Below are 15,734 nucleotides of genomic sequence, written 5' to 3'. Positions count from 1 at the left end.
CAAACCTGCTGTAGTAGTTCCGCTATTTCCTTCTTTAGTTCTTTCAATACCCTAGGGTGCATTTACTTCACATAGGTATTTAAACATCTCTCAAGAATCAAAATCGCAATAACAAAAATATAAATGCAATATTTGAAAAATTGTTATTAGCCTAGTGGTGGAGATACCCCATGAAAGTACATTTATAATAGGTGGAGAAAAAGCCTCAACTTATCAACAATATACAGACAGCAACCCAATGAGTTCTTAAGCCAGTCCTGCTCTGTATCATAGGCAAAAAATTCCACACATTTCAAAATGTAATTTTTCAAAACGGGACTAAAGCCACCACTGTGCATAGGGAGCCAGAACAAGAACAAAACAGTTCACTTATCTTCTGACGATGGCAACAACATCAGCGAGTAGGTATTCCTGCTATAGCACTTCTCAAGCTGACAAAAGACAAGGAACTGGATGTCACCAACAAGGCTCTTGTTTCTCCACCTATTATAAATGTACTTTCATGGGGTATCTCCACCACTAGGCTAATAATAATTTTTCATATATTGCATTTAAACATCTCTACCATATCTCCCTTCTCCCACCTTTCCTTCAAAGTATACATATTGAGATCTTTAAGTCTGTCCCCATAAGCCTTATGACAAAGACCAGTGACCATTTTAGTAGCCTTCCTTTGGACTGACTCCATCTTGTTTATATCTTTTTGAAGATGCGGACTCCAGAATTGTACACAGTATTCTAAATGAGATCTCATCATAGTCTTATACAGGGGCATCAATACCTCCTTTTTCCTATTGGCCATACCTCTCCCTAGGCATCCAAGCATCCTTCTAGTTTTTGCCGTCACAGTTTCAACCTCTTTGGCCACCTTACTATCTTACTACCTTACTATTTACTATCTTACTACCTTACTATCACATCCAAGTCTGCTCCTTTTTCTTGCACAAAAGTTCTTCGCCCCCGAAATAAACAAAAACAAGTCAAACAGTGGTGCTCAAAGAGTAAAGTAGGGAGGAGGAGAGATGGCGGGAAAGGAGGTGGAAAAAAACATCTAGAAAATAGCATATTAGAGGACTAAGCATAATGTTTCCTTATTGTGTGGTTTTGATGCCTCCCTCTGTGTGATATTACTTATTCCGAGTCCTTCCTCAGCCACTTGATTCCTGCTCCAAATTCTCTGTAAAGCAGTTCGGTACTGTTAGAATAGGAAATGAAAGAGCTCCTCACTGCCTGTCTTCAGCTGTGGGCAGCGGGCATTTGTTTCTATATTTTGATCTAAAGTTAAAATGCTACAGTTTAAGTCTGCTGTTAAGACCAATGTCAGTGTTGTGTACCTAATGTTTTTATGTAGGTCTATTCTTTCCAAAGACGGGGTTCTCTATGTCAAACTTCGAGCAGGGCAACTTTCATACAAGGAAGACCCAATGGGATGGCGCAGCCTCTTAACACAAACAGTAACTCACAGAAACTCAGAGGCACGTTCTTTCAAGGTAGGGGTTATCAAAACAATCTGATGATTCAAAGTCAAGCAACAGTGTGACTGCTGTTCTGTTCACAAGACGCATGGAAATTAAAATTCTCATGTCATCAGTGACTATTTAAAGGAAAAAAATGCCTGATAGGTTTTTTGTTGTTTTTTTAAATAAAAAAAATGAAACAAGAATTCAAAACATTTATGTTACATTGTAGGAATGGTCAATCTTCTATAAAATAATTCCTTTATTTGTCAGTTTTAGACTTGTAGCCTAATTTGTAATGTAGGGAAGGTAAGTCACTTTCAAGGTTCCAAATGATGATCGATTCAGAGGGATTTTGGCCTAGCATTTGGAAGTTTCACAGACATTAATCTTGATTTTAAAAAGCCTTTCCTAAACACAAGAATGATAATCTGTTCTGAGGGCTTGTCACTAGACCAAAGTTCAGAAAAATATTCTTAGACTAGTCCCCTTAATTAGCACATCAAAAGAATTTAAGCCCAACCCAATATTACTTTTTCAGTTCCCTTTGGGTTTTTCAGTTCTGTTATATTTGCAGCCAGTGCCCCTTGGGAAGAACATCATCCAGGGACTATTTAACATCCAGCAATGAACAGCACAAGAAGGTTTTCAAGGGAGCTTTCATTTTGCTTTCTTAGTCACAAACTTCCTCCGGAATCTAGTTTTTCCACTGAAGCTTGGCAATTCAGGTCACTATAAAAAAAATTTTTTATATATAAATCTTTATTGAGTTTCAAAACCAACAAAAATGCAATACAGTATCTATACAAATAATATTAATCATATATGCATTTATAATCAATCAAAATCCATACAACAATAAAAAACCCCACCCAACCAACATTTCATAAGGGAATAGAACCATACAAAGAAATACCCCCCTCCCGCCCTCCCTCCCCCTGGGTGTGTGTGCATTATACCAATAGGAACAAAGGAAAAGACAATTACAATGAATCCGTCAAAGGGCCCCAGATTAACTTAAATCTCTTAGTATGTCCCAGCATATCCGCATTCATTTTTTCAAATCTATAAATTAAACATAAATTTGCCCACCAAAAATTCAAATTAAGGCAATCCCAGTTCTTCCAGTTGCATGTAACCATTTGTATGGCTATCCCGGTCATGATAAGGAAAAGCCCACCTCTATATCTTTCCAATGAGGGCTTTAGATGTAATATCGTCCCACATATGCTGTTCTATTGTCCTTTGATACTCAATTTCTAGAAGTTGATATGGGGACAGATTAATGCTATATTTGAAGCATCGATTCCTTTGACATATGAGGCAGGTCACTATAAAAATTAAGAATTTAAAATCAATTCATATTATACCGTTGAATATAGGGGACAAGAAAGAAACACTTCATCCAGTATATGCACCTGTTTTTCTCCTCTGTGATACCTATTCCCCCTGGAGTTGCCTGTTTTATACACAGATAAAAGTACACGTGAATTTTATACATAGGATTTACCTGCTAAGAGGGTAAATTTTGAGTTTAACAACTCTAAACATGTAACTCTTTAAAATTTGTAGTAAAGCCCAACTTAGCTCATTTAAAAATTGTCAGTAAAGTGGAACATAACTTGCTATGTTCATTTAGGTGATCTTAATATCCATGTGCCCTTTACTGAACAGTTATATAAGTGGTGGTCCTTGTTGAATGTGAGTTTTGACAAGGAAAGCAGTGGAAACATGTATGATGGTTCTATAAGGAGAAAAACTTTGTTGTGGATAACTTAATAAAGGAGAAATTAAATTTAAATATGAAAATAGTATGATAGAAGCAAAATTGTTCTTCTGATTTATAATTTTTATTCATTTTTACAACTTACATCAAGTGTATCAAGAAATAACATTTGAATTGAAAAACATCACTTGTTTTGCTATTATTATCATCATCTGAAATTTAACCTCCCCTCCCATCCCTATCACATCAAAAATATTCATTTATATTATATTATATAATATACATTTTAGTAAAATATCAAAAAATCATCCCTCCCACCCATCCCCATCCCCTTCCCCTAATTTCAATTTATCTTATTAAGGGAAAATGTTTACTACTCATTACAAAAGTCTATCAATGGTCTCCAAACATCTCAAAATTTACCAAAATATCCTCTCTGTGTGGCTAATGTTCTTTCCATTTTATAAAGATGACATATAGAACTCCACCAAAAACTGTAATTTAATCTACTCCGATTTTTCCAATTGAATGTAATCTGTTGAATGGCAGCTCCAGTCATAATAAGTAAAAGCTTATTGTTTTTTTGAAGAAATCTGACTTTTTGCTCTCATTGACATGCCAAATAAAATAGTATCATATGTCAAGGCCACCGGATTTTCTAACAACCTATTTATTTGGCCCCATATCGATTTCCAAAACGTCAATATAAATGGACAATAGAATAAAAGATGATCTAAAGTCCCAGCGTTAAGTGGGGATGGGGATGGGGGTGGGTATTATTTTATTAATCTAATCTAATCCTTAGGTTTGTATACCGCATCATCTCCACATTTGTAGAGCTCGACGCGGTTTACAGTAGGAGAAATAGGAAGGAACTACAACAGAGGGTTAGAGGTAGAAGTGTGAAGAAAATTTAGAGGACTTGGGAAGCCAAGATATAAGTTTCCTTGATTCCTAAGTTGGAGGGAGACTTAAATTTTTTGAGAAAAGCCAGGTTTTCAGATGTTTGCGGAAAACTTGGAGAGAGCTCAAATTCCGAAGAGGGGAGGTAAGGTTGTTCCAAAGCTCAGTGATTTTGAAGTGGAGGGAGGTCCCTAGCTTTCCTGTGTGGGAAATTCCTTTTAGTGAGGGGAAGGATAGTTTTAATTTGTGGGAGAATCTGTTGGTATTAGGGTTTGAGGAATTCAAAGAAAGAAGGATAAAGGGAGGGAGGATACCATATAGGATTTTGAAAGCTAAACAGGCGCATTTATAGTGGACCCTGGCGATTATCGGATTTATAATAATAATAATAATAACTTTATTCTTGTATACCGCAATATTATGGAAGTTCAATGCAGTTAACAAAAAGAAGAGACTGTACATTACAGCGATGTTACATACATGGCAATGATAAGGCATATAATATGAAGGCCTAGCAAGACAGGACATTTAGATAAAACAGAGATTGATTATAAGAGGCCATATAGTGGCTTGGCAAGGTAGGCAAAGTCAGAGAGTTTGGAGGCATATCGAGGTCAGGGAGGGGGGCAGGGAAGGAGGGAGGGGAGAGTTAGCGGAATTTGTCAAAGAGGTAGGTTTTTTATCTCATAATATGTATGAATTAATTAATACATTTTGATGTATTAGGTTAGATTTTCTGAAATAGGGAGGGAGGGATTGGTTTTTTTTTCTATTTTAGTTACATTTGTCATATTTATTAAATGTATTACATAATATTTAAATCAATATAAAATATGAATATAAATATGATATATTGTACTTAAAGTGTTCATGAAGAAAATCAAGTGTGTATTTATAAGATTATATGAATTTTTCTGATACACTTGTTGTAATATGCAAAACTGAATAAAGAAATTAAAAAAAAAAAAAAGATGACAGTGCCAACATCAATTCGAATTAAAGCTATCTAATTTTTGTAAATGAACAGGGGTCCAAAAAGTTCTATGTAACAGAAAAAAGTTTGTCTCATAGACCAAATTCGTGACCATTGAGACACAGTAATTTGATGCTTGATCTCAATGCTCCAAATGTCCCGAAGACCAGTTTTTGGTTTTTTTATTCATAAATCCAGATATTAATTTATACTACTAAGTGGCCTGGTGCCCCAGGAAGTCCACCTGAAAGCATAAGAATTCCAAGTTATATTGATTAGTGAGATTTTTCCATTCAGGGAACCCCGCCTGAATGGCCTGCTTCAATTGCAACCATCTAAAACTTTGTGATTACTAAGACCAAATTTATGTTGCAACTGTGAAAACTCACGTATACCTGCCATCATCCAAAGCTTCCAGATGATCTTAAAACCGCCAATTTGAATCTTGGACTTTAGCCAATTAGTTTGATTTGTTGATTTATGTATTGGAATAGGTGTTAGATTATTTACATATCTTAAGGTTTTCCATGTATCAACTAATATTTTGTTTTCCTTATATATCCTAGGCATCTTGATATTAAGAACATGGCAAAGTCGCAGAGGAAAGAATTGTAAATATAAACGTTGTAAATAGTTAAAGTAGGGATTCATTCACACCAAAAAATATATAATAACAAATACAGGACAGTTGACAAAATCATAAATAAACGGAGAAAAATAAACCTCAATTGTGGGTCGCCGGGACTACACAAGTACCCTAAGCTCACCACCTCATCACGGGTTTATAAAAAAACTCCGTACAATTATAAGTTACTTTCATACTTCAACATCTCTTTAAAAGAATAGTTTTCAAAAAATTCTCAAAGGATTTGAATTTCAACGTCCATAAATTTTCTATAATTAGGTGAAACAGTCCCAAACTAACTATATTTATGGCAATCAGCTCCAGCTGTAAACAAATTCAGAACAGGGTTTAATGGCGTGGCTGTAAAACCTGCTTAATAGCATATATAAGAGAGTTAAACACTCATCTGAAGGAGAGTCTTCGTCCCAATAGAAAAGATCTTCTATTTCGCCTGAGAGCAGGCTACTTCAGGGGATTCGTTTACACGAGGTTAACTCCACGCTTTCAGCTGCATAGTGGGAGGCCTGCTTCTCTCAAAATGGACCTCAGACCGAGATACGCGCCCGACTCGTTTAAAAACAAAACGAAGTCGGGCGTCATGACATCATCACTGTAACGCGATGAGTGATAGGTCAAACATCGGCACTTCAAATAAAACACAAAATCCAGGAAAACAAACCCCATATTCACAAAAAAGGTTGCCATTCATGATCAGAATTTAAACCTTGTGGTTCTATAGTATGAAGGCAACTTATCCATTGTTGTTCCTTCTGCCATAAAAGCTTTCTAATGTCTCCTCGTCTCATTGATGGGATAACTTTCTCAAGGACCCAACATTTCAGGCTTTCAAACTTGTGTTCCAAATTTAAGCAATGAGCCACTATTGGTGCTGTAATTTTACGTGTATTCAAACAACTTTTATGTTCTGTTATTCTTATGGTTAAATTACGTGATGTTTGGCCCACATAAAACAATTCACATGGGCATTGTATTATATATATTACATCGGCTGTTTGACAAGTAGAAGTCTGTCTAAGAATATAATTTTTCCCATCAGTTGGATTTATAAAGGTAGAGATCGTGGCCATGATATTACAATTCATACAGTGTCCACATGGGCTGTGTCCTAAAATAGATTCTATTCTCTCATTTTCAAACTTTTCTTTAGATGTGTGACACAACCAATCACCTAAATTTCTATTTCTAGACTGAGGAAAAATAAATTTTTTGTTTTCAAAACATGGAAGTGTTTTAAGCAATGGAAGATGTTTTTTATATTTCTTAATAATCTGGGGAGATATGTAAGTTTGTTTAATGATACAAGGGATTATATCAGATTTTTCTTTATTCTCATAAATTTTATTATAATCCAATAAAACCTCTCTAGGATTATGTAAAGCTCTTTTCTTTGCTTTTTTAATTATAGACGTTGGATATTTTCTGGATATTAATCTTTGTTCCAGTACTTTTGCTTCTTCAAGAAAGTTTTCTTTATTATTACATATTCTCCTATATCTTAAGAACTGGGCAAAAGGAATACTGGTTTTCAAATGTACGGGATGCATGCTATCAAATCTCAATAATGTGTTTCTGTCCGTTGTTTTTCGAAACACCGATGTTGTTAATCGGGTTCCATCCAATTGCACCAATACATCCAAAAAATTGATTTTGTTTTTACTAAATGACATAGTAAATTGAATAAACTCATGACACTGATTCAAAACTGAAACAAATTCTTGGAGTTGTAGTTGAGTTCCTATCCAGATCACAAACACGTCGTCTATAAAACGCCACCATTTTAACACATATTGAAACCCTGTTAATTTATAGATGAAAGTCTCTTCAAACCACGCCATATATAAATTGGCTATGGTAGGGGCAAAAGATGCACCCATAGCTATGCCAGAAAGTTGTTTAAAAAATTCTCCATTAAAGATGAAATAATTATTTTTCAAAGCTATGGTACACAGCTCTTTCAAGAACTGTACAAAACCATTCCCAGGACCAAATTTAGTATTCCATAGATTGACCAGGACTTGAAGGGCTTCATCTTGGGGTATGCTGGTATATAACGAGCATACGTCAAAAGTGACTAATGTGCAATCTTGTAAGACATCAGGTTCAATATCGTTTAGCATTTTAAGAAACTGTGTAGTGTCTTGGATATATGATCTAATGTCTTTCAGATGACTATTCAATTTGATATCAATGTATTTACTTGTCTTCTCCAGTAGTGAGTCACGAGCCGAAACTATTGGACGTCCAGGGGGACGTTGTGTATCTTTGTGAATCTTGGGGAGTAGATAAAAAATAGGAATTTTAAAATGTTGAGGTGTCAAAAACATATATTCTTTCTTTGTTATGAAGCCTTGTTTTAAAGCCTCAGAACTAATTTGAGCAACTTTTTCAAAAATTTCTAATGAAGGATCGCAAGCCATTTTCAAATAAGTATCTCTTTTAGAAAGTTGGTTATTGGCTTCTGTTAGATATAATTCTAAACCCCATATCACTATTGCGCCCCCTTTGTCGGCCCGCCTAATAATTATTGTAGGATCTTTTTTTAAAGATTGCAACGCTGTCCATTCTGCAGGGGTCAAATTATTATAATGCCTTCGGTGTTTAGCATTTTCATCAATTTGCTGTAAGTCTTGAATCATTAAATTCTTAAAGGCTGTTATTATCGGATTTAGAAGACCCGGAGGGTTCCATTTAGATTTAGGGCGAACACAGGATATATCAGGTTCTATAATGGGATGTTCATGGAAAAAGGAGCACAAATTCAGCCTACGTAAAAATTTTTCTAAATCTATACGAGCTTGAAATGAATTGTGAGGTGCTGTTGGAACAAAGGTCAAACCTTTAGATAAAATATTTATTTCATCGGCTGTTAGATTACGATTTGATATATTAATCACTATTGATTCCTCTTCCTCTGAGGTCGAGTTCGTATTCGGCCTCGATGTGTTCCCCTGCCTCGGGTACCTCTGCCTCCTTGTTTTGGACCTGTAATTTGCCTGTTTCGACCTTGATCCCCGTCCAGATCTTCAGATGTAGAGGTTCCTTCATTACTTAAATTTTCAGATGAATCTCCTGATGTGGTAAATCTCACATTTTTTGTTTTATAATTTGTATTCATCCATCTATAGACATATCCAGTTTGATAGTCTTTTTCATCTCTTTGATATTTTTTCAATTTATTAGTTCTAATTTCTCTTCGTAATTTATCCATTTTATTATTCGAATCAGTTAATTTATTAACAAAATCAGCGCTTTTACGTGCTTCCTCCAGTAGTTCTTCATAGACTATTTTATTCTCATTGATCTTACTTTGTAAAGTTTTAATCAATAGAAGCATTAGATCTAGAGAGCAACGGTTCAGAATCTGATTCCAGATTGTAATAAAGTCATTGTTATCTGTAAACATCTGTGGGGCTGTTCTCATTCTAAGGCCCCTCGGAATGATTTCATGTTTGCAGTATTCAACTAAACTCGCACTCTGCATCTCCATTTGAATTATTTGTTTCATAGTTTTATCAATATCTAGCCAAGCTAGATCTGTATCATGTGTTTCTACATTTGTAGATAAGGCCGGTGCTTGTAATCCCTTGTATCATTAAACAAACTTACATATCTCCCCAGATTATTAAGAAATATAAAAAACATCTTCCATTGCTTAAAACACTTCCATGTTTTGAAAACAAAAAATTTATTTTTCCTCAGTCTAGAAATAGAAATTTAGGTGATTGGTTGTGTCACACATCTAAAGAAAAGTTTGAAAATGAAAGAATAGAATCTATTTTAGGACACAGCCCATGTGGACACTGTATGAATTGTAATATCATGGCCACGATCTCTACCTTTATAAATCCAACTGATGGGAAAAATTATATTCTTAGACAGACTTCTACTTGTCAAACAGCCGATGTAATATATATAATACAATGCCCATGTGAATTGTTTTATGTGGGCCAAACATCACGTAATTTAACCATAAGAATAACAGAACATAAAAGTTGTTTGAATACACGTAAAATTACAGCACCAATAGTGGCTCATTGCTTAAATTTGGAACACAAGTTTGAAAGCCTGAAATGTTGGGTCCTTGAGAAAGTTATCCCATCAATGAGACGAGGAGACATTAGAAAGCTTTTATGGCAGAAGGAACAACAATGGATAAGTTGCCTTCATACTATAGAACCACAAGGTTTAAATTCTGATCATGAATGGCAACCTTTTTTGTGAATATGGGGTTTGTTTTCCTGGATTTTGTGTTTTATTTGAAGTGCCGATGTTTGACCTATCACTCATCGCGTTACAGTGATGATGTCATGACGCCCGACTTCGTTTTGTTTTTAAACGAGTCGGGCGCGTATCTCGGTCTGAGGTCCATTTTGAGAGAAGCAGGCCTCCCACTATGCAGCTGAAAGCGTGGAGTTAACCTCGTGTAAACGAATCCCCTGAAGTAGCCTGCTCTCAGGCGAAATAGAAGATCTTTTCTATCGGGACGAAGACTCTCCTTCAGATGAGTGTTTAACTCTCTTATATATGCTATTAAGCAGGTTTTACAGCCACGCCATTAAACCCTGTTCTGAATTTGTTTACAGCTGGAGCTGATTGCCATAAATATAGTTAGTTTGGGACTGTTTCACCTAATTATAGAAAATTTATGGACGTTGAAATTCAAATCCTTTGAGAATTTTTTGAAAACTATTCTTTTAAAGAGATGTTGAAGTATGAAAGTAACTTATAATTGTACGGAGTTTTTTTATAAACCCGTGATGAGGTGGTGAGCTTAGGGTACTTGTGTAGTCCCGGCGACCCACAATTGAGGTTTATTTTTCTCCGTTTATTTATGATTTTGTCAACTGTCCTGTATTTGTTATTATATATTTTTTGGTGTGAATGAATCCCTACTTTAACTATTTACAACGTTTATATTTACAATTCTTTCTTCACGGAATACGATTGTACCTTCATTATATAAAGTCGCAGAGGAAACATAAGTCGCCATTCCAACCGTATCCAGTCCGGGTTATTTTCAGTAGGCTCTGGGAGGACCCAATACATACTTTGGTGTATAACATAGGCTTGATGATATCTATAAAAATTGGGAAAATTTACCCCTCCTAAATACTTTATTCCATCCTCTTTCCAAAGAAAGAAAAATGAGTCAAACAAACCTTTTGTACAATGTACATTAAGAGGAAGAATTTCTGATCCTGAAAATTTTCCTAATTTTTCTATTAATTCAAGTAGGCATGGAATGGTTATTTCAGAATTTCTCAAATGAAGCAGTTTAACATTTGCATAAGCAGAGACCTTGTATTCCCATTCTGAATAGGGAATACCCTGTATCTCCTTCGCTTGCCAAATAGCTAATAACAAGGGTTCTAATACTATATCAAAAAGCAAAGGAGACAAAGGACATCATTGCCTAACTCTTAGGAAGATGGTTACATGTGGAAATGAGCATGGGGAATACTACAATGGCGCTTTTATGCCCCTAATTTGAACCAAAATGAATTTTTCAAGACTCTACAACCAATGATACTTCCACTGGCTGCCTCTAATTTAGTGGTGGCTGGGGATTTTAATGCTGTTATGGATCCTTTGATGGATAAAAATCCTAGTAAAATCATGAAATCATTAGGATTAGATAATTTTGCACAGTCTTGTGATTTGAAAGGTATTTGGCAACTACTTCATTTTGATGGTCGGGAATTTTCCTTTTGCTCCCATGTTCATAAATCCTTTTCAAGAATAGATTACATTTTCGTTTCAAATCAATTGGTACAACAGGTTACACAAGCCTCCATAGATCCAATTATTCTGTCTGATCATGGAGGGTTGTGGAATGAACTCAAAATTGTTGATTAAGATAATAGTAGCAAAATTGTTCTTATTCAAAGATAAAGTTTCTTTTGTCTTATTTTAGCCAGAAGCTATTTCTGCTTTCACCTCAGACCAGGCACTGCTGTCATTTGCTGAATATTTCTGCAAACCAACATTGAATATGGGCCAGGTATGTACCTCATGAACCACCTGGTCTTCATAGACACAGAATTCAGCATCTTTGCAAAAGCATTTCTCCTCTAATGTGTCACTTTATCAAGACAATGGCTTGGTTCAAGCTAGGCATCTTTGACAGACTGTCTTTAACATATCTTTAAAAAAAATAGCTTTTTTAATTATTTGTGTTTATGCAGTTCTTTATAGCTAAGGCACTTGAGAGATTTATGCAGTTGTTCATGATCTAGAAGTCCTGGCTTCCTTTTAAGATGTTGATCTCAGTTGTAGCTTTCACGGCCTTTAGAACAGGGATGTCAAAGTCCATCCTCGAGGGCCGCAATCCAGTCAGGTTTTCAGGATTTCCCCAATGAATATACTTGAGATCTATTTGCATGCACTGCTTTCATTGTATGCTAATAGATCTCATGCATATTCATTGGAGAAATCCTGGAAACCCGGCTGGATTGCAGCCCTCGAGGAGGGACTTTGACACCCCTGCTTTAGAGGGATCTCAGCTGTCTCAATAATAAGAACATAAGAATAGCTCTAGAGCAGTGGTCTCAAACTCAAACCCTTAGTGGGGCCACATTTTGGATTTGTAGGTACTTGGAGGGCCGCAGAAAAAATAGTTAATGTCTTATTAAAGAAATGACAACTTTGCAGGAGGTAAAACTCTTTATAGTTTATAAATCTTTCCTTTAAAAGTTAAAGGAAAGATTTATAAACTATAAAGAATTTTACCGTATGCAAAATTGTCATTAACTATTTTTTCTGCGGCCCTCCAAGTACCCTATTTTTTCTGCAGCCCTCACATTTAAAGTTTAATAACTTTCCTTTCTCAAAACTGACACATTTCTATCACTATATTGAAAATAAAATCATTTTCCCTACCTTTGTTGTCTGATGACTTTATTTTTCTGTGCATTTAACCATGTTTCCAGGGTCTTCTTGTCCTTTGACTGGTTTTCTCTCTGTCTTCACTTTCTGCCTTGCATCCATTTTGGCATTAATATTCAATTTTTCTGCATTCTTTTCAAAATCTACGTTTCCATGTCTTACCTTCCCTTCTATCTCTCTCTTCTTCTGTCCCTATTTCCATGGGCTGACATCTCTTTCTTTCCTTTCTCTCCCTCCCTCCTTCCTTCCTTCCCTCTGGTCTGGCATCTGTCTCCTTCCCTCCCCCAACTTTTTATTTCTTTCACCCTGCCCCCTTCTTTCTTTCTCTCTCTATCCATGCCCCCATTCTTTCTATATGTCTGTCTTTTTCTCTCTCTCCGTGCCCCCTTTCTTTCTTTTTTTCTTTCTCCATGCCCTTTCTTTCTGTCTTTCTCTCTCCATGCCCCTTTCTGTCTGTGTCCTGTTTCCCTTTTTTTTCTGTCTCCATGTCCCCCATTTCTTTCTTTACTTCTCCCTGCCCTCCCCCAAGCCACCACCATTTGGGAACAGGCCGCCACCGCCGCAATCAGGAAACAGGTTGCCGCCGCCACAATCGGGGAACAGGCCAGCGCCGAGGTCTTAACTCTCCCTGCTTATCTTCCCCAGCACGGGGCCGACCAATTCACGCCACCTGACGTCAATTCTAACGTCGGGGAGAAACTTCCGGGCCAGCCAGGCAGCGATTGGCTGGCCCGGAACTTCCTCCCCGATGTTAGAATTGACGTCGGGTGGCAAGAATTGGTCAGCTCCGAGCTGGGGAAGATAAGCAGGGAGAGTTAAGACCTTGGCGCTGGCCTGTTCCCCGATTGTGGTGGTGGCGGCCTGTTCCCCGATTGCGGCGGCTTGGGGGAGAGCAGTGGGAAGGGAAGCAGACTGGGGACCCCTGCTTTAGGCGAGGACAGATCGCGGGCCGCGTGTTTGAGACCACTGCTCTAGAGCCTAAATAGAGACTGGGTACTGATTGAGCAGGAAAAATGAAAGTCTAAAGCCCCCCCTCAAAAAAAATAAAATAAAATGATACTTTAGTTAAGTAGTTGTCCTTTTTACTTACCTTAACTAATAGCAAAGCTTTCAGACCGGAATTTTTTTTTTTTTTTAAGTTCAAATCATCTTTAATAAAAAAAAATTTTGAACAGATAAACAAGAATAGGAAAACAAATTATGATTATTGTAGGTTACATACTTTGATTAATTACAGGGTGAAGAAGTCAAAATACCAAAAAGTATAATAGGGTCCCAAATCTTAATTAAGTTTGGTAATAAGAGTTTGTTCTTTAAGCAATTTTAACTTCATATTCATACAATAGACAAATAGACTACCACCAAAAATTAAAAGATATCTTAGAATTATCCTTCCACTTTGTCGATATAGGTTTAATCACAGTTGTAATCAGACTATCAAACAATTTACATTGTTCAGGAGATAAGTACTGAAACGCACAAATGGCGCAGAAGATAATTAAATTAAATGGTAAACATTCAGATTTGAGAGAGAGATAATTCTAGACCATACTCAATACCAAACTTTTGGGAAAGATATTAAGTGGGGACACGTTAATAGCATATGCTTTAAATGCCCAATATATTGATCACAGGACTAAAATTTCCCCCTCTTTTACTAACGTGTAGCGTGGGTTTTAGCGCCGGCAGCGGCGGTAACTGCTCCAGCACTCATAGAATTCCTATGAGCGCCGGAACAGTTACTGCCGCTGCTGGCACTAAAACCCATGCTACATGTTAGTAAAAGAGGGGGTTTATTAGCAGAATCAGACTTTACCCTTTGTTTTTTCACTGGGATCCAAAGAGATCTATGCGTCAAAAAATGCATAGATTATAAAATGGGAGCAGAAGCAAGAAGTCTATTTGCTTTAGACCAGAATTGTGGCCACTGAGAGTCTGATAAATATTCTACAGTTTCAGCTGACCATAACAGTTCTAAAGTCCTCTGTGCACTGTCTTGTGTCAGAATGCTGATACAGAGCTGCTGCTTTGTCTATATGCAAGGATATTTTATACTTTCATGCCAAGAATAATGCAAAACATAGAGCTCCTTTTACGAAGCCGCGTTAGCGGCTTTATCGCACGTGACCTTTTTATCATGCACTAACTCCTGCGCTAGCCCAAAAACTACCGCCTGCTCAAGAGGAGGCGGTAGCGGCTAGCACGGCCGGCAGTTTAGCGCATGTTATTACGCGTGTTAAACCGCTAACGTGGCTTCATAAAATGAGCCCATAGTATGCGCACTGTACTTTGATCTAGCTAGTCCACCTACCGCATCCCATTTCCTAGAGTGAACTGGGTTGTGCATTTTGTTTTAATATTGCTATTTCATTTGACTGCTGCTTTTTCTCAAAGCACTGCATGTTGGACTAAGCAGTGACTCACAGTAAAATGAGGTGGATATTTTTCTATAATAAACTCAAGTCATGAATTTCTTTAAAAAGATAGTGAAGAAATCCTAATGTCTTTTCTAAAGAGGTAGTTTCAGCAGTGTTAGGACTCGGTTTCAATTAGAATTTCTTTATGTAACTGGTCTTAAATCAAAATATATTTTCCCCTCAGAAACAAGAAATGTTGGATCTCTTCTCCTCTATCCTATATGAATGTGTTACACGAGAGAATCCTGAAATGTTGCCTGCGTACATAGCAATTGACCAGGTAATTATATACTTCAAACGGGGTAAAATACAGCAGTCTTATGGTATTAGTAAATAGCACACTTAATTTTGATCCGTTATTAAAAAAAATTGTATTTTGCAAAACACAACAGCTTTTTTTTCAGAAACTGAATTTTCCAAAGACTTCCCAATCTGCTTTACAGGCACTTAATCAACCTATAACTTTTGAAGAAATTAAAGCAACCATTTAACTTAGACCGGCTAGGTCACTTGGTCCTGACGGATTTGGAACAGGATTTTACAAAATATTAAATGATTTTTTTGCTAACCTTATGCAGAGAATGTACCAGGAATGGGTGCTGAACATAATAACGTGCAAGTGAGTTTTGCTATACAAACGTGGAAGAAATATGGAGCTTCATTATTAAATCAGAACTCATTCTCAGTTGTAACTAGAGAGTTGAGCGGGGACAGAAATCCCACCTGT

General features: G+C 36.6%; 1 protein-coding gene across 4 annotated transcripts in view; it reads left to right on the top strand.

Annotated features, from left to right (window-relative positions):
* The window catches only part of ANAPC1 (anaphase promoting complex subunit 1), a 261,021-nt gene that overhangs the window by 223,065 nt on the left and 22,222 nt on the right, over positions 1-15,734 (top strand). For 2 of the 4 annotated variants that reach the window (XM_033936932.1, XM_033936933.1), the window contains 3 exons: positions 1,352-1,490; positions 11,620-11,706; positions 15,192-15,287. In XM_033936932.1, coding sequence (XP_033792823.1) covers positions 1,352-1,490; positions 11,620-11,706; positions 15,192-15,287 — 322 coding nt within the window. The remainder of the gene's footprint in view (positions 1-1,351; positions 1,491-11,619; positions 11,707-15,191; positions 15,288-15,734) is intronic. The other 2 variants (XR_004538746.1, XM_033936934.1) reach the window with 1 other exon arrangement.

Source organism: Geotrypetes seraphini, chromosome 3 (assembly GCF_902459505.1).
Source record: "Geotrypetes seraphini chromosome 3, aGeoSer1.1, whole genome shotgun sequence".
Taxonomy (NCBI): domain Eukaryota; kingdom Metazoa; phylum Chordata; class Amphibia; order Gymnophiona; family Dermophiidae; genus Geotrypetes; species Geotrypetes seraphini.
Note: the sequence above shows the minus strand (reverse complement) of the source record. Positions and strands in the feature narration are given on the sequence as shown.